The sequence below is a fragment of the Pollicipes pollicipes genome, unplaced genomic scaffold (assembly GCF_011947565.3).
Source record: "Pollicipes pollicipes isolate AB1234 unplaced genomic scaffold, Ppol_2.1 Scaffold_2555;HRSCAF=2994_pilon_pilon_pilon, whole genome shotgun sequence".
NCBI lineage: Eukaryota > Metazoa > Arthropoda > Thecostraca > Pollicipedomorpha > Pollicipedidae > Pollicipes > Pollicipes pollicipes.
The window spans coordinates 8,839,370-8,862,356 of NW_023596136.1; the positions used below are offsets into that span (position 1 = coordinate 8,839,370).

At 55.6% G+C, this 22,987-nt stretch overlaps 1 protein-coding gene across 2 annotated transcripts; it reads left to right on the plus strand.

Moving 5' to 3' along the window:
• Positions 1-978: 978 nt before the first annotated feature.
• LOC119108270 (helicase SKI2W) lies at positions 979-22,436 on the plus strand. Of its 2 annotated transcripts, none has more exons than XM_037231859.1 (23): positions 979-1,061; positions 1,554-1,648; positions 2,333-2,417; positions 2,635-2,857; positions 3,977-4,209; positions 4,569-4,742; positions 5,539-5,651; positions 6,243-6,474; positions 6,624-6,740; positions 7,912-8,048; positions 8,364-8,733; positions 9,509-9,619; positions 10,030-10,141; positions 11,327-11,446; positions 11,962-12,121; positions 13,234-13,345; positions 15,647-15,754; positions 16,762-16,960; positions 17,147-17,385; positions 18,115-18,265; positions 19,313-19,491; positions 20,206-20,343; positions 21,798-22,436. In XM_037231859.1, the coding sequence occupies exons 2-23, from the start codon at positions 1,554-1,556 to the stop codon at positions 21,999-22,001; spliced, it is 3,612 nt and encodes a 1,203-aa protein (XP_037087754.1). In that variant the 5' UTR covers positions 979-1,061; the 3' UTR covers positions 22,002-22,436. The 2 variants fall into 2 exon arrangements, with proteins under 2 accessions (XP_037087754.1, XP_037087747.1); XM_037231852.1 differs by lacking the exon at positions 979-1,061 and adding an exon at positions 1,080-1,172.
• The last annotated feature ends 551 nt before the right edge of the window (positions 22,437-22,987 follow it).

Sequence of the window (22,987 nt, forward strand, 5' to 3'; positions counted from 1 at the left end):
AGGAAATTCTCCACAGCATCAGAGAATTTCTTAACAGCCACATCCATTCATCGTGGTTCAGGGGCACAGGAAGTGGTGCAGATATGTCTGTTGTGTTTGAAGATGTATTGTTGTGTTCGTTGACTGGAGTACCCGCTCAGGAGAGGTTCGTGGGAAACACCGGGGGAGGGGGGGGGGGGGGAATGTCGCATGCACAGCGGTTACGTCTACGTGCTTCGTAGATAGCACCCGAACAGGGACGGTAGACGGTGCAGCGACAAGGACTTCTGGCAAGTGGCGCCGCCTTGCTGTGCGGCCGTTTGTGCAGTTTAGTGAACCCTTTTGCTTCGGGGTCAGATGACGTGCCGATTGGCGCGAGGTTTGACGTGCTTCGCTGGAAGCCGCCTGTTTTGTCAACGGCGATGGTAGGAACTTCTTTGAAACGAAAACAAAAACGGTATATAGGAGAAGACACAAGCGTCTCGAAGCCCTTTAATCCGCCGTTGATGACTGACGGTAACCATTACATCTCGAGACTCCTATCCCATTCTCCACATTACCCGGATACCAGTATTTCCCATGACTTCGTAGTACAGGATATACCAATATCATACTCAGCCGGTAGATAACACTCTTCTGTAAATTACATGCAAGAGTTTCTCCAGGCACGTTTCCCAATCGCTTCCTCATGCTCCCCACTGACCACCAACCGAACGAACTTGTCGCGTCCTAGGAGCGGCTCGCATTCAAATGAGAATTGGGATCCCAAAATGGTGAAGGTTTTCTAGGCCCAACAAGCGAACCAACGCATACCCCAGAATATTTTTCTAATTTTCCACATGAATCTGAACGTGAATGTGGTGCCGGCTTCACGAACGTTCAAATCCTTTGCAGCACTTTAACGTCACGGCCTTCATGGCTCCTTACAAATTCGATCATGGCTCTGCTGTCTCGAGGAATGGCGCGAGCAGTTATTGTCGTTTCGTTTAGTTTGCTGAGCACCTTTCGGATTTTTGAGCAGGGTTGGGTGTCCTGTGTTACGTGTTTCAATCAGCTGACGTCTCGAAGAAACTTCCGTAGAGGTGAAGCTGTTCCGCGAATATAAACTCGCAAAGGGAGTGAAGTAAATTATTTCCATGAATAATTGTAGTGTGGAAGTCTGCATTATCCTCTACCACCGCGGCTCTCCCAATGTTCGTTAAATATTTGTTTCCCACGCTCTCCACATTCAACAATAATTATCAGAATGACCTGTAATGGAGTCGAAAGGGTGTAGGGAACTAGCAAGGGGATGTTTGAGAGGTTAGCTGAGAAGTGACTGAAAAAGGTTTGCTACTACCTTGTGCTCATTGTATTTACCAGCATTTCTATGGTTTGACTGATGAATTGGTATGCCCCAACAAAGGGTTTTGGAAGTGAAAATATTAAATCAAAATAGTGAATGCTGATGCTGCTAAATTATTCAAAGCAATGTTAACACTTTGCATTTGTGCAGGCCCGTAACATATGTGGCTGGTGGATTTGGAACAGGTGATCAAGTTTTCATAAAAGAATGTATTTTGCGATCTTTGCAGATGCCAACTGAGCCTCCTCCAACATTTTCTGCACTGGAAGAGCGGATTGATCATTATTTGTTGCATCCTGACAACCTTCCCATACATGATTATAGGTGAGCTTTGGCTATCTGAATTGAGGTGGCTAGGCCATTGGAAATATGGATTGGAGAGCTTTGTTTGTCAAAAGCACCTAAACATGAAAACCAATTGTATATGCAGAGTTTGTATGGTCTTGCAACTGAAATCAAAATCTAGCTGTTACAGACTAATGGGACTGACCTTATCTGGGATTATCTTTCTGTTTCATGTGCAGAAAGCTAAGACATGCTCTCCTGGTTGATAATATATCTCTTCATGTGCATGTTTGTCTGCTTCACTGTATCCTTCATGTGTGAAAATGTACTAAGTTGTTACCTTAGCACATGTTCACTGAATGCTGGCAGTACCAGCTGGAAGTACTTTTCATTGTGACATCCTTTTAGTGTGTATCATTATGGCTGAGTTCAAAATGTGAGGGAAGCAATATATTCTCTGTTTTAAATGTATGGGGCTGAAACATTAGTCTCTGAGATCAGAATAATCTACATTTTCAATGAAAAATTACAATAACAAACTTTGTGCTAAAGCTCATTCCTGCAAAGGAATGAGCATTCAGCATTCAGCTCAGCATTTCTCTCCCTTCAAGCAGTGTTATTGTCATGGTCTTTGTTTCCCAGCATGTATTTGTGACACTACTGCCAATGCTAACACATACACTGTGCCTGTTTGGATTGTTAGCCTTGATTCTGTGTGAGCAGGTACTGTCAAGAGTATGTGGAGCCAGCGACCGACTTCACTGAGCTGCTGGCAGTTGAGCGGAGCCCTGTCTCCACCACCCTACAGGTAGGCCAGCTCTCTCTCAGGTGCATTTAGCTCTGAAGTTTGCAAGAACACTGGAGCTCTTGTTTGCTCTGTGGCAGTTGGTGTTACAGATGATTTGTGTCACCATTGTGACAGCTTAGTAGAGATGTGACCCTGGAACTGCACAAGTGGATGGTGACCAAAGAACAGGGTGGGTCCAGGCACTCATTGAGGTGGTAACATGCCCTGGTCCGCGCAGGTGGACCGTGACCCGACCACAGGCGAGATCCGCGCGTTCACTGAGGTGCCCGTGGACCCCGCCGAGCTGGGCCGCACGGCGCGCAACTCGTTCTCACTGCGACGTGCGCCGGGCCCGGCCGAACAGGACGTGCGGGGCGACGTGGCCAATTTCCCATTCTGGCCGGGTGGCATGGCGCCGCCGCCGCCGGCCGAGCCCGAGCTGGAAGAGCTCGACCCCAGCGGTGAGACGGAACTGCCGCAGCGGCGCCGGTGGTCCTCACTGGCTCTCGCACGGCCGTTGCTCACAATGGTTGTCGGAGTGATGATCTCCATCACACTTCACAGGGAGAGAGTACAACAGCTGATCCCTCAAATGCTGCATTCTGCCGGTTGCGTGAAAACAGCTTTAAGACTGGTTTGAGTCAGTTGAGATTGCACTACTCCCATCTCAAGAGCTCTCAGATCATGTAGCCATCGGGCTGCGGTGTGGCAGACCGGACTTAGACCACAGCTTTTGCTGGCTGCCTGCGCTTAACTGACGGGACTGGCGGCGCCTGACTGCCGGCACTGCCGGCACTTGACTGACAGCACCGCCGGCGCCTGACTGACAGCGCTGCCGACGCCTGACTGCCGGCACTGCCGGCGTCTGACTGACGGCACTGCCGGCACCTGACTGACGGCGCTGCCGGCGCCTGACTGACAGCGTTGCCGACGCCTGGCTGACAGTGCTTCCGACGCCTGACTGATAGCGCTGCCGAAGCCTGACTGACAGCACTGCCGGCGCCTGACTGACAGCGCTGCCGACGCCTGACTGCCAGCACTGCCGGCGCCTGGCTGACGGCACTGCCGACGCCTGACTGACAGCGCTGCCGACGCCTGACTGACAGCACTGCCGGCGCCTGCCTGACGGCACTGCCGGCGCCTGACTGACAGCGCTGCCGACGCCTGACTGCCGGCACTGCCGGCGCCTGACTGACGGCACTGCCGGCGCCTGACTGACAGCGCTGCCGGCGCCTGACTGACGGCGTGCCGGCGCCTGACTGATGGCACTGCGGCGCCTGACTGACGGCGTGCCGGCGCCTGACTGACGGCACTGCCGGCACCTGACTGACAGCACTGTCGGCGCCTGACTGACGGCACTGCCGGCGCCTGACTGACGGCACTGCCGGCGCCTGACTGACGGCATTGCCGGCGCCTGACTGACGGCACTGCCGGCGTCTGACTGACGGCGTGCCGGCGCCTGCCTGACGGCACTGCCGGCGCCTGACTGACAGCGCTGCCGGCGCCTGACTGACGGCGCTGTCGACGCCTGACTGTCGGCACTGCCGGCGCCTGACTGACAGCACTGCCGGCGTCGGCAGAGTACCTGACGCTGGCACCGGGCCTCTCGGACGGTCTGCGCCTGGAGTTGGCCGAGCCTGACTGGGCGCCGGCCACCGACCCGACCGCCGGCGAGCCGCTGGTGCCCGAGCTCGGCTACGACTGGGTGTGGCAGCGCGACTCGGCCGCCGAGGAGCCGTCGCTCGAGCCGCCGCAGTCCGGCCCGAGCCCCGCCGACCAGCAGCAGCAGACCGAGCTGGAGGCCGCGCTCACGGTCAGAACCAGCTGCCAACCACACGTCTCGCTGATGGGCGATGTCGACCTAGGGGCACGGCGACGGCGCTGGTTATTTTGAGTCTTGCGGTGGGAGGCAGCGACGTAAATGATGTTGTGGTAGGAGAACCGCGTATTGTGATGACGCGCTGGGCGCCGTACTGATTGTAGACATGGGCCGGGGACGCACGGCGTATGGACCTAGTAAGTAAGCTTTGAAACTGGACTCTGTGTATTGTGCTTGTCCGGTGGGCTCTACTGAACCGCCGTCTGCCGTGTTGGTCAACGGGCGCGGTCCGAGCCATTCCGACCGGCTGGCCGCGCGGCCTCGTGATGTCCGAGCCGATGCCGTGCCCCCAGCCGGCGGTGGTGCCGGTGCTGGGCACCACGGAGGCCGCCCGGCCCGGCCGCCGCCTCAGGTCTACCAAGTGGGCCGAGGAAGTGGACATCAGCCGACCCATCGACGACTTCCACCGGCTGGTGCCCAACATGGCTCACAAGTTTCCTTACGAGCTAGACACTTTCCAAAAGCAGGTGATCACGTGGTGCGAGGTGCTGGCTGGCGCTGCTTCGGCATGCACAGCCACATGCACAGCCGCAGCTGCATGCTCCGGTAGCTGCATTGCAGCTTCACCAGTGTCAGTAACTATCCGCAGTCTTTGACTTGACATCCTTGCACGCCAAATGAAATGCTTTTTTTATTTTCAATGTTGATGCACTTGTTATGTACACGTATTTGTAAGCTCGTGAGCTAACACATCGGAATCTCTCAGGAGTTAGTCATTGGCTTACACAATTCGTCCTATCATTGCTTCATCGGTGTAATTTTCGCTTCCCAGCAGCCTGCGCGAGGCTTATCTACAAAATTTGTGTTACCAATAATGTCTCACCATACCATAGCGTATGAGCGGACCGTACTTTTCTCACGCTTGGTGTGTGTCCCCTACCGGTCATTTACGTCTACACCTACCGCTACGCCAATCCGAAGTAATAATCTTCCTCACGGAATTTCGCCTATTGTTGTGTGAAGGACAGACCACATGCGATAGAGACACCAAATTTAGGTTAAGACATCAGCTGTGTGTATGCTGCTGGGAGGTTAATGCAGTATGGTGTGCTGTGTTTTGTTCTGTTTAGAGCGGCTCTAAGCTGACGCGCCGGGACGTGCCTGGCTGTATTCTGGTCTGAGAGCTTTGGGCGAGCGGTGACGTCGGCGGCTGTACTGTGGTCCGTATGGCCACTGTGCCAGCGTCCCCCGCGTGTGGGTGTCAACCGGCCTGGGGGCAGCGGCCGCCGCCTACCCTCAGCCGTGACGCCCCGCCGTCGGCAGGCCGTGCTGCACCTGGAGCGGGCCGAGAGCGTGTTCGTGGCCGCCCACACGTCCGCCGGCAAGACGACCGTGGCCGAGTACGCCATCGCCATGTCCAGGAGAAACGGCACCAAGTAAGCTGGCAGGGGCCGATGGGGCGGTGTGGGCTGCCTGCGCAGGATTGGGCGGCGGGACGTGTGTGACGTCCTGGATCGGTTGGAAACGCTGCTTCCAATGGCTTTGTGAGCTGTTAAAACATCATGTGGGACTAACAGACAAAACACAGCTCGTTTCAACCATATGGGTGCCACGTAACCCACCGTCGGCGCGCCCTAAAACGGGAATAATCCTGTCAAACTTGCATAGGTTTGGGTTATACATTGAATTGGATGTGTACAATGTCTCTGCACTTGTGTCGTGCAGCGGCAGTGCGCAACTACATATTGAACGGGTGTTCACAAGCAAAATGTTATGATCGAATGTACAGATTGCACAATATCTGCAGCATTATATGATGCTCCTAACTTGTAACACGTTCCCATCTGGGAACAAAGTGACCAATGAATAAACGTTGTTTTGACGTCACAAATGAGCCTTTGTATGACCCCAAATGTCGTCTGTCTTTTGGCCACACACATCGCTGCAATCCGAGAATCACGGGTGGACGAACAGGGGGCACCAGCGCTCAACTTCGTGGATCAGCTGTGACCGGATCCCCGTTCCAGGACGGTGTACACCTCGCCCATCAAGGCGCTGTCCAACCAGAAGTTCCGCGACTTCAAGACCACCTTCAACGACGTGGGCCTGCTGACGGGCGACATCCAGATCAACAAGGAGGCCTCCTGTCTGATCTGCACCACCGAGATTCTGCGTTCCATGCTCTACAACGGCAGCGACCTGATCCGAGACCTCGAGTGGGTCATCTTCGACGAAGTGCATTACATCAACGACCCGGAGGTAATGCAGGGCCCGGCCTCGCACAGACGCGCACTCCTGTGACTGAGCTGTGACAGCTATTTCACCAGCTGACTGCTGACCTGTGTTTACAAGATGGTGTAGTGTGTTATTGAGCCTGCTGTGCCGTGACCGCGGACCTGTTTTCACAGCGTGGTGTGGTGTGGGAGGAGTCGCTGATCCTGCTGCCCGACACGGTGGGCATTGTGCTGCTGTCAGCCACCGTTCCGAACGCGCTAGAGTTCGCCGACTGGATCGGACACATCAAGGTAAGGCGGCCGGGGGGCACGCGGCTGGGCCATCCCACCCCTGGTGTGGTACACGACTGGGTCCGAGCTCGTGGGTGATAGCTAGCCAGTCAGTCCTATCGGTCTAACCGGTTCAGTCAGTCCAGTCAGTCAGTCAGTCAGTCAGTCAGTCAGCCTCTGTCAGGCGTGTTAAGGGCGGGGCCTGTGGGAAACGGGACGGCCCACATATGTGTCCACAGGAGGGCCTGAGACTGTGGGACAAATGCCACGTGAAAACCCGGAAATAGCAGGCCAGAGTCTTAAGATTTCGGATAGGACGAGCAGAACCCCGCCAACGGATGTCGACTGCGTGCTGCACGGCTAAGAGAGCAGCGCTTCGATCGCATGTAACTGCCGCCAGTATCACGACATAGCCTGGTGACCTTCAACGGCAAATAGCGCGTCTTGAACACAGGCTTATGTTTGACAGCTGACAGCTGACATGGGCGCGAGGTGGAACACAGTCATACGTAGCTGTACCGGTATCAGCTAAATGTCCCATTTAATGTTCAGTAAAGGTCATGGAGCCAAGTGTCTTCTAAAGGGTTGCCATTGAAATTGACTTTACGGTGACTGATCAGGGCTGGACTTAAGTCAGAGGTCGGCATTGGAGTCACCAAGTTGCGTTGAGCTGATGGTAGTGAGAATTGGAATCAACTTCATGCGTTGTCAGACTTGAAATAGATTCCGCTGAAGTGTAGTCAAGCACGAGTCCGCCGGAACATACGCCATGTTCAGTCCGCAACCCACGACCAGTGCCATTCGCTTTTGAGACGGAGCTGGCCCTCCGATCTGCCGTCGGGGCTGATCACGTCCCGTCGGATCGGACACGTCCCGTCGGATCGGACACGTCCCGTCGGATCGGACACGTCCCGTCGGATCGGACACGTCCCGTCGGATCGGACACGTCCCGTCGGATCGGACACATCCCGTCGGATCGGACACGTCCCGTCGGATCGGACACGTCCCGTCGGATCGGACACGTCCCGTCGGATCGCGCACGTCCCATCTGATCGGACGCGCTCCCTCTGACCGGGCGCGCTCCGTCTGATCAGACACGCTCCGCCTGATCGGACACGCTCCGTGTGATCGGACACGCTCCGCCTGATCGGGCACGTTCCGTCTGATCGGACACGCTCCGCCTGATCGACAGAAACGGAAGCTGCGGGTGATAAGCACTGCAAAGCGGCCCGTGCCCCTGGAGCATTTCCTCTACACGGGCCAGGGCGGCAAGTCGAGGGACGACAGGTTCCTCGTGCTGGACTCACGGGGCCAGTTCATCACGCCAGGGTAAGCGCTTGATATTGGCAAGCCTCCAGCGGCGTTGCCACTGGTCTACGGTGCTGCGGAGTTCAGTACCGCCAGCTGCTTCTTACCGTGCTTATGTAGTGGTTGGTAACGCACAATCCCTGGCCACCGGTGCATGCGTGATATTTTCGGAATAAATTAGTTTTTTTGTCACGGCAGGACTTTTGGCATGGCTGGCTGGAGACAGGATGTACCATGTCCGGGTGTGAGTAGCTTTGCATAACCGAAAATTGGGTAATTAAACCATTTAAAAAAGACCGCAAGCCGGTGTATCTGACTACGCGAACCCGTTTTCAGGTACCTGCAAGCGATGGAGGCGAAGAAGGGCGCTATAAAGAAGGGCGGCACGAGCGCTAGGGACAGTCGCGGGGCCCGCGGCGCTGGTGGCGGCGGCAGGGGCGGCCACGGCGGCCACGGAGGCCACGGAGGCGGCCATGGCGGCGGGCCGCAGCAGGAACGTAACACGTGGATCGGTCTGGTGGAGCACCTGCGCCGCCGCGAGCTGCTGCCAGTGGTGGCCTTCACGTTCTCGCGCGCGCGCTGCGACTCTAACGCCGCCTCACTCACCTCGCTGGCGCTGACCACCGAGCGCGAGAAGAACGAGATCCGCTACTTCTTCAATCGCTGCCTGCAGCGGCTGACAGCACCCGATCAGAAGCTGCCGCAGGTTAGTGGCGGGCACGCCGCCCAGTTCAGCATCTGTCCGATCAGAAGCTGCCGCAGGTTAGTGGCGGGCACGCCGCTCTGCTCAGCATCTGTCCGAGTGATATGCGAACGGTTTGTTATGCAAATCTGTCCCAGAACGGCATCGACCGAACCGCTGGAAAACGGTCGTCGGCTTGCAATGCGTCTTGTCGGTGCATCCAGCCCGCCGCCACCGGTATGCCCGCCCGTCGTTCAAACACCACTCAGCAGCAGCCGGGGGGCCGTGTACCGTCTCAGGGAGCTTGTGGTGGCGCTCAGCCGGGCTATTTGGGTAACGCGGTCCGCTGGAAGGGTGGTGGTGGGGAGGGGGGGGGGAGGCGGAGAGGAGCGGTCCACAGCCGGGCGTGCGCCGCTCTGTCAGCTGTCTGGGTGACACGGTCCCCTGGGAGGCGGGAGGGGGGTGCTCTGTCGGCTGTCTGGGTGGCACGGTCCGCCGGGAGGCGGGAGGGGGGTGCTCTGTCAGCTGTCTGGGTGACACGGTCCACTGGGAGGCGGGAGGGGGGGGGGGGGTGCTCTGTCAGGTCTGGGTGACACGGTCCACTGGGAGGCGGGAGGGGGGGTGCTCTGTCGGCTCTCTGGGTGCACGGTCCGCTGGGAGGCGGGAGGGGGTGCTCTGTCGGGCCGTCTGGGTGGCACGGTCTGCTGGGAGGCAGGGGGGGGGGGGGGGCGAGCCGCGACGCTCAGCCGGGCAGGCGCTGCTCTGTCGGCTGTCTGGGTGTCACGGTCCGCTGCCGCAGGTGACCCAGATGTCGGAGCTGCTGGCGCGCGGCGTGGGCGTTCACCACAGCGGCATTCTGCCCATCCTGAAGGAGGTCATTGAGATGCTGTTCCAGCGCGGCCTCGTCAAGGTGACTGGCGGGCACGGGGTCCGCCCCCTCAAGGCTGTCTACCGGGGCTGGTGTCGGGCGTGCCCAACAGATTGCATCTGAACCGCGCCGATGCACACCCTCTGCGCGATAGTGCGCGCGGAGGAAATTGATTTTGTTTTGAGGCGCATGGTTGGGTGTGCGATTTGGATCTCATCTGTAAGCGGGCCACGGCTGTTAGTTTGTGCCAAATCATGTTCGCCACTGGCATATGTTCGTTTTCACGTACCCTGTATTCTAGAAGTCACCTTAAGGACCGCTTCGTTTTTCAGCACAAATTTGCCACCAGCATATTGTCTTCACCACGTTTCACAGCTCATTGTATGCCCTTTTGAGCCATGATGTTTGTTCCCTCCGGGTGACCGTCTAGCGTGGTTTGTCCCACACTGCAGCTTCTCTTTGCCACGGAGACGTTCGCCATGGGGGTGAACATGCCAGCCCGCACTGTGATCTTCGACTCCATCCGCAAACACGACGGCAAAGGGTTCCGCACCCTTTTACCAGGTGGGTGGCAGGCCCAGCCGGACTCCTGGAGCTGGGGCGGCGGCGACAGATGCTCAGGAGTGCATTTGGGTACAGAGCCTCTAATAGCTCAATTACCCCGGCGTTCTCTGTTTGCTCTCATCTTACAGGCGTACGAAGCCCCAAGCTACAGAGGCTACCAAAATCCACCGGATCTCGCTCTACCGGCGTTATGCGTCCGCTGAGTTTGTCGTGCGCGGGACTACACTGAGCTGTAGAGGCCACCAAAATCCACCGGATCTCGCTCTACCGACGTTATGCTGCCGCTGAATTTGTCGTAGGCGGGACTACATGGAGCTATGGAGTCCACCAAAATCCACCGGATCTCGCTCTACGGACGTTATGCGTCCGCTGAATTTATCGTGGGCAGGACTACACGGAGCTATAGAGGCTACCAAAATCCACCGGATCTCGCTCTACCGACGTTTTCGTCCGCTGAATTTGTCGTAGGCGTGACTACGCGGGACACTGCGGTACACTGCTCATGGGGTATGCGGTCTTTTGTCTTGGTTCTATTCCGGTCATGCTGGGCGCTCTCTTAGGAAAGAGGTGTGCGAGCTAATTGCTCGGTAATCTTTGTTATGCCTCTTACACAAATTGTTTGGTCATTGTCTTAAAGAACTTGTAGTGGCTTATAGATTGCAGCTTTATTGTTGGCTTAAGGTTATTCAAGTGAACATTTTTACCTTGGGTGTGACTTAAAACGCGAGGGCAAAATGTCTTGGCCTCCAGTTTGATTACCCTTAGGTACGTATTACGTTTTTCATGTTACCCTTTATCAGTCCAGCGTCACTTGCACTTGAAATATTTAATGATATCTTCCGGCCATTTTCCTTCCGTTTGGCACTGGTCGTGTCACACTTAATTTGAAATTATGTGCCTTTTTCCAACGGCTCATGACGGAGCTTCAAGACTGCTCGTGCGCAAAAAAAAACTGCGTACACCGGCAATCGTTCAAAGGTGTGAAATGCACTCGTTCCTCGTCAAGATGCCTGCAGTGCATCAAGTTTACGTGGGACATCAACTGGCGCTGCTTTGGTAACATTTGATTACTCCAGGCCGACGTCGCTCACTTTGTAAGCACTGTGCGGAATATCTCCCGGATCGTGTGTCTCGTGGAGGCAGCAGTCGTCCGTCGGTTGGCCGCAAGTCCTTCCTTTGTTTCAGGCGAATACATCCAGATGGCGGGCCGAGCAGGCCGGCGGGGTCTCGACCCCACCGGCACCGTCATCATCATGTGCAAGCACGAAGTGCCCGAGAGCTCTGAGCTACAGGGCATGATGCTGGGTCAGTTTGGCTTTCTCTGCAGCTGGGGTGGAACGTCCCCTCATGTCCGGGGGCCCGTTGAGCGGTTATTGAGTACCGCGACTCGTTGCTTCGGCGGTTTCGGAGCGGGTGCACGCTCCAGTTTTAGTGGGTGTTCGCGGCCGACCACGAGTGCAGGGCTGGCATGGCTGCTAGCGGATCGGGGGATGGATTACTATGACAGTCTTTTGGCCGTATGCCAACGTGGGAACCTACCATTCGGTTCGTCCGCTCATGTGTATGTCCTGCAACATGTTACGCAGGTAGAAACTCCAGCCGCCGACCGATCTACCGGTGGCTGAGCGAGTGATCACGAACCATGCTGCTGATCATGTCCGCCAGCGTGGGCTTAAGACGGCGGAGTCCCTGGCACTGGACACAATCTCTGTTGTGATACTGTTACTTGTAGGGGTGGCCAGGGACTATATACAGAGTTTCATGTTTCCAGTTCGCTGTATGTTATGTTATCACTTCGGACGGTCTTGCTTTGTCGACAGGAAAGCCAACACAGCTGGTGTCGCAGTTCCATCTCACCTACAGCATGATATTGAACCTTTTGCGTATTCAGCAGCTGCGAATCGAGGACATCATGAAGAGTAGCTTCGCCGAGGTCGACGGTCAAAAGACACGGGCTGAAAATGAACAGCGGCTGTCTAGGTGCGTCCCTGTACTGGAGAATGTCCAGCAGATTAGGATTGATAGAGCCTATATTTTTCCGTTATCAGAATTTTCTTGCGACTTGAGTGCCGCTTATTTTGTGAAGTACCTGCAACCACCCAGGTGTTTCGTTGAGAAATATGATACGAGATGAAATTATACATGATTTACATGGCGAGCTCATCAGCTGAATGCTCGTGTACGTGTTTCTTACTTCAAGTGACTTAACGCCTGCTTGGTTTTCTGGCCTGTTAAGGTCATCTGTTTACTTCTATGCGAATCTCGTGATTAACCCGTAAAGCCGATGCCTCATAATTTGTATTGTGTATAGGCGTCTTTACCAAATCTTCTTGGTAAGGATTTCTCATTCCAGCTGGGTTTGTTGCCATGTTTTTCACCTCAATGTTAACCGAATTCAAAGACAAGTTAAATGCATTTTTTCTGGCTTGCTAGATTGTGACATGTTGGTGTATGGCGTATTTTGCCGTATACTGGACTGTTGTGAATGGTTATAGTTCTGTGCCCGACTCCGAGCCAGGCAACCCAACATGCCAACGGCGAATGATCCATTGCATACTTGCTTTCGTTTTGCCGCTTTTCCCTTTCCTTAACTTTTTCGACCTTACCCTGTTCTGAAGCGCCGTAGAGGAGGACTCATGTAGCGGCCATGTCTGCTCGCTCAGACCTGTCTCATCAGCCTGTGCAGTCGGCGCCAGCATGGCAAGCAGTTGCGTTCCCTCAGAAAAAGTCCACTGTACGAAGAGTGAATATTACATCCCGCTATTTCACGATGCATCCAACCTGTTTGTTGTGATCATAGTTAGACGCTGCATGTAGCGCGGAGGGACGGACCGCCAGACGATTGGCCTGGGTCCGGCCCACAGCTGAGGGACGGGTCGCCAGGCGAGCGGCCTGGGTCCGGCCCACAGCTGAGGGACGGGTCGCCAGGCGAGTGGCCTGGGTCCGGCCCACAGCCGAGCTCGCGGTCATGAGTGAGCCCGCCGCCAGCTGCGCCTTCTCGTCGTCCATTGCGAGCAGAGCGGCAGCAGCGGTGGCAGCCGGCCGTCGCCGGGTCGTTTGCCGCCACCTGACCCCTGACCGGGCCTCTGCAGGCTGCAGGCGAGCGTGGAGCAACAGCGGCCGTCGGTGGACAGGTCATGTGCCGACATCGACCCGTTCTTCACCGCCTGCCGCGACTACCTCCAGATGCGCGACGGTGTCCGGGTGAGAGACGCCCTCGCGCGGCGGACCGCCAGGCCGCCGGTCGCCGCCTGCTCAAAACCTCGCAACCTAGCCCCTGGCAAGGGTCTAGGCTATGCTATGCCGGTTGCGTCTGGAATTACGCTATACGCTGTTGTGGTCTTACGTAACTGGCTTTTTGTAGGTAGCAATGCACATCAGTGTTGGAAGGAGAGAGAGAGAGAGAGAGAGAGAGAGAGAGAGAGAGATAGAGAGAGAGAGAGAGAGAGAGAGAGAGAGAGAGAGAGAGGAGAGAGAGAGAGAGAGAGAGAGGGAGAGGAGAGGGAGAGGAGAGGGAGAGGGAGAGGGAGAGGGAGAGGGAGAGGGAGAGGGAGAGAGAGAGAGGAGTGCGCGTGCGCGTGCGCGTGTGTGTGTGTGTGTGTGTGAAGAAACTTATTCTACTATGGATCTAGGCAAGTTGTTTTCTCCCAATGTATTGTTGTAAAAAATTAAGCTTCTTATGCAATTCGCCCGAAGTCACCAACAAGTCGCCTAGTGGGCGGCGCAGTTTCGGAAAATAAGTTTGAATCTGACCAGTGAAGAATGAAACAAAAGAATGCCAATGAGTGTGCCACAGATGGCGACCTACTCACGCTCCACCACTGTCACGCTACTCACGCTCCACCACTGTCACGCCACTTACGCTCCACCTAGTAACGGGCTTTAAAAACGGCAAAACCTGCATGCCCTCGACCTTCCAACTCCCGGACAACACACGAGGCCCTGTATGTCCCAGCCGAACAATAGAGACAGACAGCACTCGTAACTTATTTACCGAGCCAACGCAAGTACAATGTCTGACAGACCTGTCCGTGCCGGCCAAAAGGAATCGGATTCAGTCACTCCGCTGACTCCAGTGGATAATAAAATGTATTGATGGATTTTGTATGCGCCTTAACCGACATTGCGAGATATGATGGCTTTTGTTCCAAGTTACGGACGTTTTTGCCATAATTAATTCCGCTCCTTCCTCAATTTGTCAGACCAAATGAATGGGCTCATGTCACTCTAGTCTCCCTGAAGTTTTTGCCGGAGTGAGATGGCTGTCTCCGAACAGTTTTTTGGCTATTTAAAGCAACGTTTTTCGTCTGAAAGGGATTTTTTAGAAAGCTTGAATTACCAGCTTTAATTTCATACCTTTAAATGACAAATTTAATGTCGTTTCACTCCCTGTAGCTGTCCTGTTAGCTGTCTTTACATTGTCGTACTCCGGATACCGAGAATGGGCCAGAAGTCCAACCACAGGGCGGTTCCGGACGGCTACAAATAATTCCTTCGCAATTGTGATACCATCTCTATGCAGCTTCCTTCGGAATGTTCACAAATATGTTTTAAGGCCTGAGCGCGAGCATAATATTTATGGTCTTGACAAATCAGTCAGGAGGAGGCGAGTCATTTCAACCAATCGGAGAGTTTTGCTATGTTCAACGTTCAACATGAGCTGGGAGGCGGGCGCAAGCCACTGAATAGTTAAGACGTTTCCGACGCAGAATTGTGGGTGATTCTCACATTTGCATCGTCATGACAGAGTGATGGAGCGTGAGTAAGTGGCCGTCCGTGGTAGGTGCTTGGGTGTGTGGTGCTTGTCACCGTTCGTTGCATCCTAGGCAGTTGATGCGGTTCGTAGTTAATGGTAGGTTAGATCATGTTTGATTTTGAGTTGGTCCGCGTAGGGCATAGGAACTGAGAGCTTTACTAATCTACGGACCGGTGCGATTCTGTTTCTGGTCTCTCATTTCTCGGTATTGTTCAAAGATGGTTTCATTCAAAATTCATCCCTTTTATTTTTCACATTTCCAATCATGATTTGTGGTACAGCTAGGTGGCAACACAGGCTGCTTGCTATTGGGCATTCAAGTCTGATCGGTGCACGATTTGTGCTCTTGCAAATATCGATACATGGCTCATGATTTAAGCAGCACGTCCCAATCCGCTGTACCTTCTAGTTTCATTTTGTCCTGAAACAGAAAGGAAAAGGGAGTTTTTCCTTTGTTACGCCATGGTGGAGTACGAAATATTTCATTTTGCCCAGTCATAATCCTGGAGTGCAAAATGTTCTGAAACTCTGTACATGATACCAGGAAGCGTTGATTTTTCCAACACTATCTTGCACATTGCAGTGATTGTTTCAAGTCGTTTTTTTATAGTTGAACCCACCGTAAGGTTCAGGAGCCGTGGCTGTTTCGAGCCGCGTCTGGTGTCTGCCAGTGCCGTGGCGCCATGCCGAGTGGCAGGCAGGAGGAGGCCGTCCTCCGCCGCTGACTCGCGCATGCCTCATCCCGTCAGGAGCGGCTGTACGCCACGAATGCCGGCGTCAAGGCGTTGGAGAGCGTCGGCCAGCTGGTGGTCTTCTCCACGGACACGCTGTCCCGCCGGATCGGCGTCGTGCTTCAGGTGGCTGCGGACCGGGCGGCCGCCGGCGTGTCGGGCGGCCAGCCGCGGTGCGGGCTCCGGCGCCGCACTGGTGCTGTGTCTGGCGGCCGGCCGCGGTGCGGGCTCCAGCGCCGCACTGGTGCCGTGTCTGGCGGCCAGCCGCGGTGCGGGCTCCAGCGCCGCACTGGTGCCGTGTCTGGCGGCCAGCCGCGGTGCGGGCTCCAGCGCCGCACTGGTGTGTCTGGCGGCCGGCCGCGGTGCGGGCTCCAGCGCCGCACTGGTGCGTGTCTGGCGGCCGGCCGCGGTGCGGGCTCCGGCGCCACTGGTGCTGTGTCGGGCGCCGGCCGCGGTGCGGGCTCCAGCGCCGCACTGGTGCTGTGTCGGGCGGCCGGCCGCGGGCGGGCTCCAGCGCCGCACTGGTGCTGTGTCTGGCGGCCGGCCGCGGCGCGGGCTCCAGCGCCGCACTGGTGCTGTGTCGGGCGGCCGGCCGCGGGCGGGCTCCAGCGCCGCACTGGTGCTGTGTCTGATCAGCCCGGCAGATACAGGGCGCGGACTGATGGAAATGGGAAATGGGTTGTTACGTGTGCGTCATTGGGCGATTTGGCGTTAGGGTGATACGTCACTAAAGGGTCGGGTCACAGAAGGGCCCGATTCAAAGCTGACGTCAATCAGTGGCAGAAAGAGGACCTGCCCATGGTCAAGCCACGAATAGAAAACTGAAAGGGGTAAGTGTCGTTTCTGGAGATGTACACGCCGTACAGTGTTATGTTTCAACGAGCTTGAGCGAGCTGTCAGCCCTGCGCTGCCCTCTGAAGTGTGACTGTTAGGGGACTTACGTCGTGCCCGTGGCCGTCACTTGGCATGCGTACATTCCTCGGGCAGGGGTGTTATATCCACCCCCCCCCCCCCCCCCGCTTTTCCCCTGTGAGGACGGTGTGCAGTACGTGGGTTCGGTCTTCGCGGGCCGGCCCGGACCGTGGCCACCCTGGCAGACCCAGCTGACCCGGGCCGACCCTGGCCGGCCGCAGTTCCAGCGGTCAGCCGGCCACACGTTCTCAGTGCTGGCGTGTGAGGGCGGCGTGCGGCCCGACGACACGTCTCCGGTCGCCTGGCGCATGCGCCAAGCCGTCTCGGACCAGCTGCTGGAGCCGGTGGGCCCGGCCACCTACGGCCTGCACACGGTGACCCGGGCAGACGTCGACCAGCTGCTGACCAAGACGGTCAAAGGTGAGGCGGCCGCCGCGCCGACCCGCGTCGGACCTGCGGCCGGGTGCGGCGGCTCCGATCCGGCCCCTCGGCAGTCCTGATCGTAGAGTCGGTCGTGCCTCTGCTCGCTGCCATCCCATTCTCACCTGTGTTACGGTGTATGATTATTACAGAGCTTACTGAGTTATTTGGTTGCGACGCCCGCAGTGGAGGCCTCCAAGGTCGTGGACGACATCAAGAGGCGGCAGCTGCCGCGGTTCGCCGACAACCCGCCGTCCGAGTCGTGCGCGCGCGCCATCCGGGAGCTGGCGGCGGCCGCCGGCGTCGCGGCCCGCCAGCTGCACGTCAACCAGATCGAGCTGGCGGACGACTTAGCCAGTCTGGAGCGGCTCCGGCAGCGTCTGCTGGAGTTCGAATGCATCCAGAGCCCGCTGTTCCCCGAGACGGTGAGCGAGTCATGGCAGTTGGAGTATGCCTAAAGCCAGCTGTTCCCGAGACTGTGAGTCAGTGCAGTTGGAGTATGTCTAAAACCGGCTGTTCCCCGAGACGGTGGGTGAGTCGATGCAGTTGGTGTGTGTCTAGAGCCGACTGTTTCCCGAGACTGTGAGTCAGGCATGAATAATCTCCAGCCATTCATGTGTAAGTTGTTCTGGCGAATCTTCATTAACCTGTGAGAACGTGTGTCTGGTGCGTGTTCTGTGTGTCCCTATGTAGGTTTTAGCGTAATTTGGTGGTCGTCGTTCTCATATATCTTGTAATGACAATATCCAAGGACCTTAGGACAATATTTAAAGGAGTTATTATTGGTTATATCGTTGGGGTCGAGGCAAATTGTGAAGTACATGAGCTATGAGAGCGCGATCTTATTGTGTTTGTGCCTGACAAGCCGGTGCGTGCGTGCGTGCTTGTGTGCTTGCGTGCGTGCGTGCGTGGGTACGCGGTCCACAACCACACAGCCAACTGTGTATACCCCGAGCCGTGTTGCCGGCTCCAGCCTGGAAGCTGACTGAGCTGTGGCGATGTTTCGTTTGTCAGCTGGCTCGCCCGTACTAACGGTGGTTACACTGCCGACGGCGCCCTGATGTGCTCTGCGAACGTCTCTGTGTGACGCCGGGCTGGCCGCCGGAGCGCGAGCGCTGACCGGTGTGTGTGTGTGTGTGTGTGTGTACCGGCAGCTGGAGGCGGTGAGCGCGTACCGCGCGGTGCAGGACGAGATCGCCGACCTGCAGTTCCGCCTGTCGGATGCCTCGCTCCGGCTGCGCCCCGAGTACCAGCTGCGCGTTAACGTGCTCCGCCACCTCAGCTACGTCGACAAGAACAACGTCGGTAAGTGGCCGTCGCATGCCTGCCCGTGCGGTCTGAGGAGGCCGGGGGGAGGGGGAGGGGGCAGGTGGCTCCAGCTGCTGAGAATGCTCTAGAGCACATTTACCTAAGTCGATGATGCAGGGGACGTTTTGTCTTTCAGGAACACAAAATTTTATACTTGGGCTGTGATTCGTTTGTAGCGATTTGTAAATCGTTCCATTTTGATGCTTTCGAAAATGCGCAGGAAAACAGTGCCTGTACTGTTCCCGTCTTTGCTGTCATGACTGATGCGTGATGTTGCTGGCTGTTAATGTTCCGACAGAGTGTTGTACGCAGATATAGGAAGAGGGCGCGATAGGACCCACGCTTCCCGAGAATGCTTAACTTCAAATTTGTTTCGGCACCAATCTTTCTGAGATTGTCTCCTATCTGTGTGTTATGGAATGCTCTTTTTGGATATTCCACACAGTTCCCCTCTGTCCTCCGATTTTGAAACTACACTAGCGAGTGCTTCTTGCATTTTCATTATGTTATTCTTACATATAACTATTGATGGCAAACTTGGTGCTAAAAGCCAGCCGTAATTGATGTGTCGGTAAATAAGTAAATGACACCGTGTGGCAGATCCGTCGATCGCGTGTGTCAAGGAAGAGCGTCAGCGGCCCGGGATCTTTCATGACTTGCCATATGCAGTTTTGTGTTCACTGCGCCCCGATGTTTATATGTCCTACGTTTTGTTCTGCTGAATGCCTCTGCGGCGCTGTGAAATAATTTTCATTTTCATGATGTCAGTCAGCGTTTTGGTACGCTTTTCCCCTGCGCCATTGCGCGCGCCAACGCGATATTGATCTGAACGAATGTTTCGTGAAACGCCAAGTGCGGAGAATAGCCTGGGACCGAGTTGGTGAGGCTCTTGCTGAGCTGATCGTCATCGATCACTCTGCACAAGCTATACGGGCTCGATCGTGGCTGAAGTCCTGTCTGAAAAGCCGCTGATCTGAGCTGCGGCGCTGCGCTGGGGCGGGCCGCGGAGCGTCCTCTGACGCTCTGCGCCCCGCTGTTTCACAGTGAAGATGAAGGGCCGGGTGGGCTGCGAGATGGGATACCGCGAGCTGCTCGTGACGGAGTTGGTGTTCCACGACGTGCTGACGCGGCGCGAGCCGGCCGAGATCGCCGCCCTGCTCTCGGCACTCGTGTTCGAGCAGAAGCGCTGCAGCGAGCCGCAGCTACTGCCGGCGCTCGAGAAGGTAACGTGCGGCATGTGTCAACGCCCGAGCCGTTCGCGGTGACAGAGCTGGCGCCAACACCGCAGCAGGCAAAATATGGCGTCCATCAGAACACTTAGACCAGAGCGGACGTCAGCACCCCAGCAGGGAGCGTGCTGCGCCTGTGAGCTTATCGACCACTCAGGTGCTCAAGAGCTGACTCTAAGGCGCCGGGCTATTGGACCCTTCACGGCGCCTGGGTATCCCTGACACTAGTACTAAATAGCCGTGCCTTGCGTCGTGTAATGTTTTGCGTGTGGTCCAGCTGGCTCATCAGGAGTGTTGTGCCGCCGCGCTGGTCAATGTCTCGCGCCACTGTGTCCCGTGTGACCGCCACTGTGCCCCGTGTGACCACCGCTGTGTCCCGTGTGACCACCGCTGTGCCCTGTGTGACCGCCACTGTGTCCCGTGTGACCGTCGCTGTGTCCCGTGTGACCACCGCTGTGCCCTGTGTAACCGCCACTGTGCCCTGTGTGACCGCCACTGTGTCCCGTGTGACCGTCGCTGTGTCCCGTGTGACCACCGCTGTGTCCCGTGTGACCACCGCTGTGCCCTGTGTGACCACCGCTGTGCCTCGTGTGACCGCCGCTGTGTCCCGTGTGACCGCCACTGTGTCCCGTGTGACCGCCACTGTGTCCCGTGTGACCGCTGCTGCGTCCCGTGTGACCGCCGCCGTGTCCCGTGTGACCACTGCAGGGTAAGGAGGAGCTGATCAGTGTGGCCCGGGAGATCGACCACTGCCAGAACGAATGTCACCTGGGCGACGCCGAGAAACACGAGGAGATGCTGAACTTTGGCCTGGTGGAGGTGGTGTTCGAGTGGGCCCGAGGCATGGTAAGAGGGCACCGCCCGGGCGTAGTCAGCTTGGCCGCGCTCGGCAGCGAGAATTTCCTGATCGATACTATCGAGGAGACTGGAACCTTTTGCTAGCTCCGGCTAAGTGCTTGTGGATTGAGAGTTTTCGGGCAAACTAGCAAGAACTTGGGAACCTCGGGTCATTAAGGCGGTAGGGGTCGGTGACTCGTGAATGGAATATTCGGGTGATTCTTTGAAAAGGGCTGCAGATAAGGTTTCCTATTCCTGTTCAGGGATGCAATTGAAGCTCCTTTGCCGCAGGAATGTTAGAGCTATTTAGTTAATTTTGGCAATCCGAAAGTTAAAGCGATACTAAAAGACCACGTTTATGGAGGGAGGACATCTGATTTCATTGTGTTGGTGCGTCACAGGGCGGTTCCTCAGTGTAAAGCGTATGTAATACCACGGTGCAGTTCCGGGTGACCCACGTGCGTTTATAGCTGTGCAACGAAATCAGTACAAGTAGAGTTCTGGGCGATTATAAATGTATTTGAGCTAATTATTATAGATTCGAGTTCCGCCGTGAAAATGATTACAAGCATTCACGAATGTCGCTGGATGGATGTAATTGTCTTCTTGATTTTCTAACTTAAAAAAGTATCAAACTGCAGAACGCCCATTGTCATCCACTGCATCTCATGTGCAAAATATTTTGAGATGTTATGAGATAAGCGACGACAGTGTTAACGATTGTGTTCGTTGCACATCATGCTTCCTGCCGAAAGACGCCGCTTATCGATCATTTAACTTGCAGAATGGTAGGACGAAAACGGAGATTTGTTTCATATCAGTTTCAAGTCGACCCAATTATACGAGCATGACATACCAGGGGGAATAGGTCCAAATTCCAAAGACTTGCATGAATTGCAAGAGTGAAAGGGCCCAGATCAGGTCCAAATTACGTGATACAAGCGAATCCAGATGGCACAGAACTGGAGTGCAGGGATCGAATCCTAGGCTGTTCAAATATGGTGCAATTTGATGTAAGAAGTCGTGCCGCATTGATAGCGGACCGTCTGCCGTGGTGTTACAAATTCACATGAAGTGCCATAGCAGGCACCATATGGGAGTGCGTTTCCCATTCACCAAGGCATAATGATGTCAATGCCAGATTGATAATATTGATTTTGTATCGCCTGATCCGCCGGTCGCTTAATGCTAGGATGATATGCGGTATCAAACCATATGTGGAAAAGAGAACGTAAGCTGCGGGCAACGCCTCTCCGATAGCGCTGAGCTTGTGTATTTCAAACGGGAAGCAGAATCAACTGCGCAAAATAATTGACCGTGCGGTCGCGTTCATCCGCGCCTTTTGCCGTGTCTGGCTGCCTGGCCGGTGTCACCGGGCACCTGTCAGCTCCCTTCACTTCCGCCGCTGCACCGCGCTCGGTCTCGGCTTCGGCCCGGCTTCAGCGCCATCCGGTCTGCCGCAGACGTTCAACAACATCGTGCAGCTGACGGACGTGCAGGAGGGCATCATCGTGCGCTGCATCCAGCGGCTGGATGAGACGCTGCGCGATGTCAGGAACGCCGCCCGGACCATCGGCAACCCCACGCTCTATGAGAAGGCGAGCCAGGCCAGCACCGACATCAAACGCGACATCGTGTTCGCCGCCAGTCTGTACACGCAGACGTGATGGCCGCTGTCGGTCTGTACACGCAGACGTGATGGCGGCGGCCGGTCTGTACACGCAGACGTGATGGCGGCGGTCGGTCTGTACACGCAAACGTGATGGCGGCGGTCGGTCTGTACACGCAGACGTGATGACCGAGGCCGGTCTGTACATGCAGACATGGCCATGGCTGAGCTCCCTGTCCGTGTCTGCGAGAGGAACTCATTCGCCGGTTTGTGCAGTGTCGTGTGCTTAACTGGCCGACCGTGTCTTTCGCCTATGCCAGCAAGGAATTTCTTCAACTTTTTTAGTAGCGGGGCTACGCTCTGTCTGGACTCCTGCCGGCACTAGCCTGTTAATAAGTTGGCCATGTGATAAATGTGTATTTGACTGCAATGGGGTATGGTCGTGAAATCATGCTGCTGAGATCTTATGTTGCAATATACTAGTTATGCAATGTATTTTCCGTCGTTATGCAGTAGTGACCGGTGGGACATTTTGGGCTTTTGGGCGGGACCTCACGGACCAAGAAAAGTCAGATTAATCATTTGGTTCAAGTCAGACACGTGATTTGGCTGGTGCAGCATTGACGCTATGTTTGGATATCAGCTGCGTTGAGTGGACCTGTATAGAACAGGTGAAGGTACAACGGGATCATTACTCGGTTATCTCAGATTCCAAAAAGGTAAAAAGTTCATCTAACTTCGGATAGATTTTAGTTGCCTGCATTCAATTTATTTCTTTCATCGCCCACACCGTCCCGGCGAGCAGTGATGCATCGCGTGTTGTGATTGAAGTGTTTCCATCCAGTAACCCTGCTGCCTGTCATAACATTGTCCGTGTCCAGTGCAAAATGTCAAAGATATTAATTAACAATGACAAATGTCCCATGTCCACTGCACCAGTCCAAAATTGTAAACACTTATGTTGGGCGGGCTCGATTTAATCTCTAGTAGACCAAAGGCGTTTAACCAAAATAGGGTATATTGATCACAGGAGTATATAGGCAC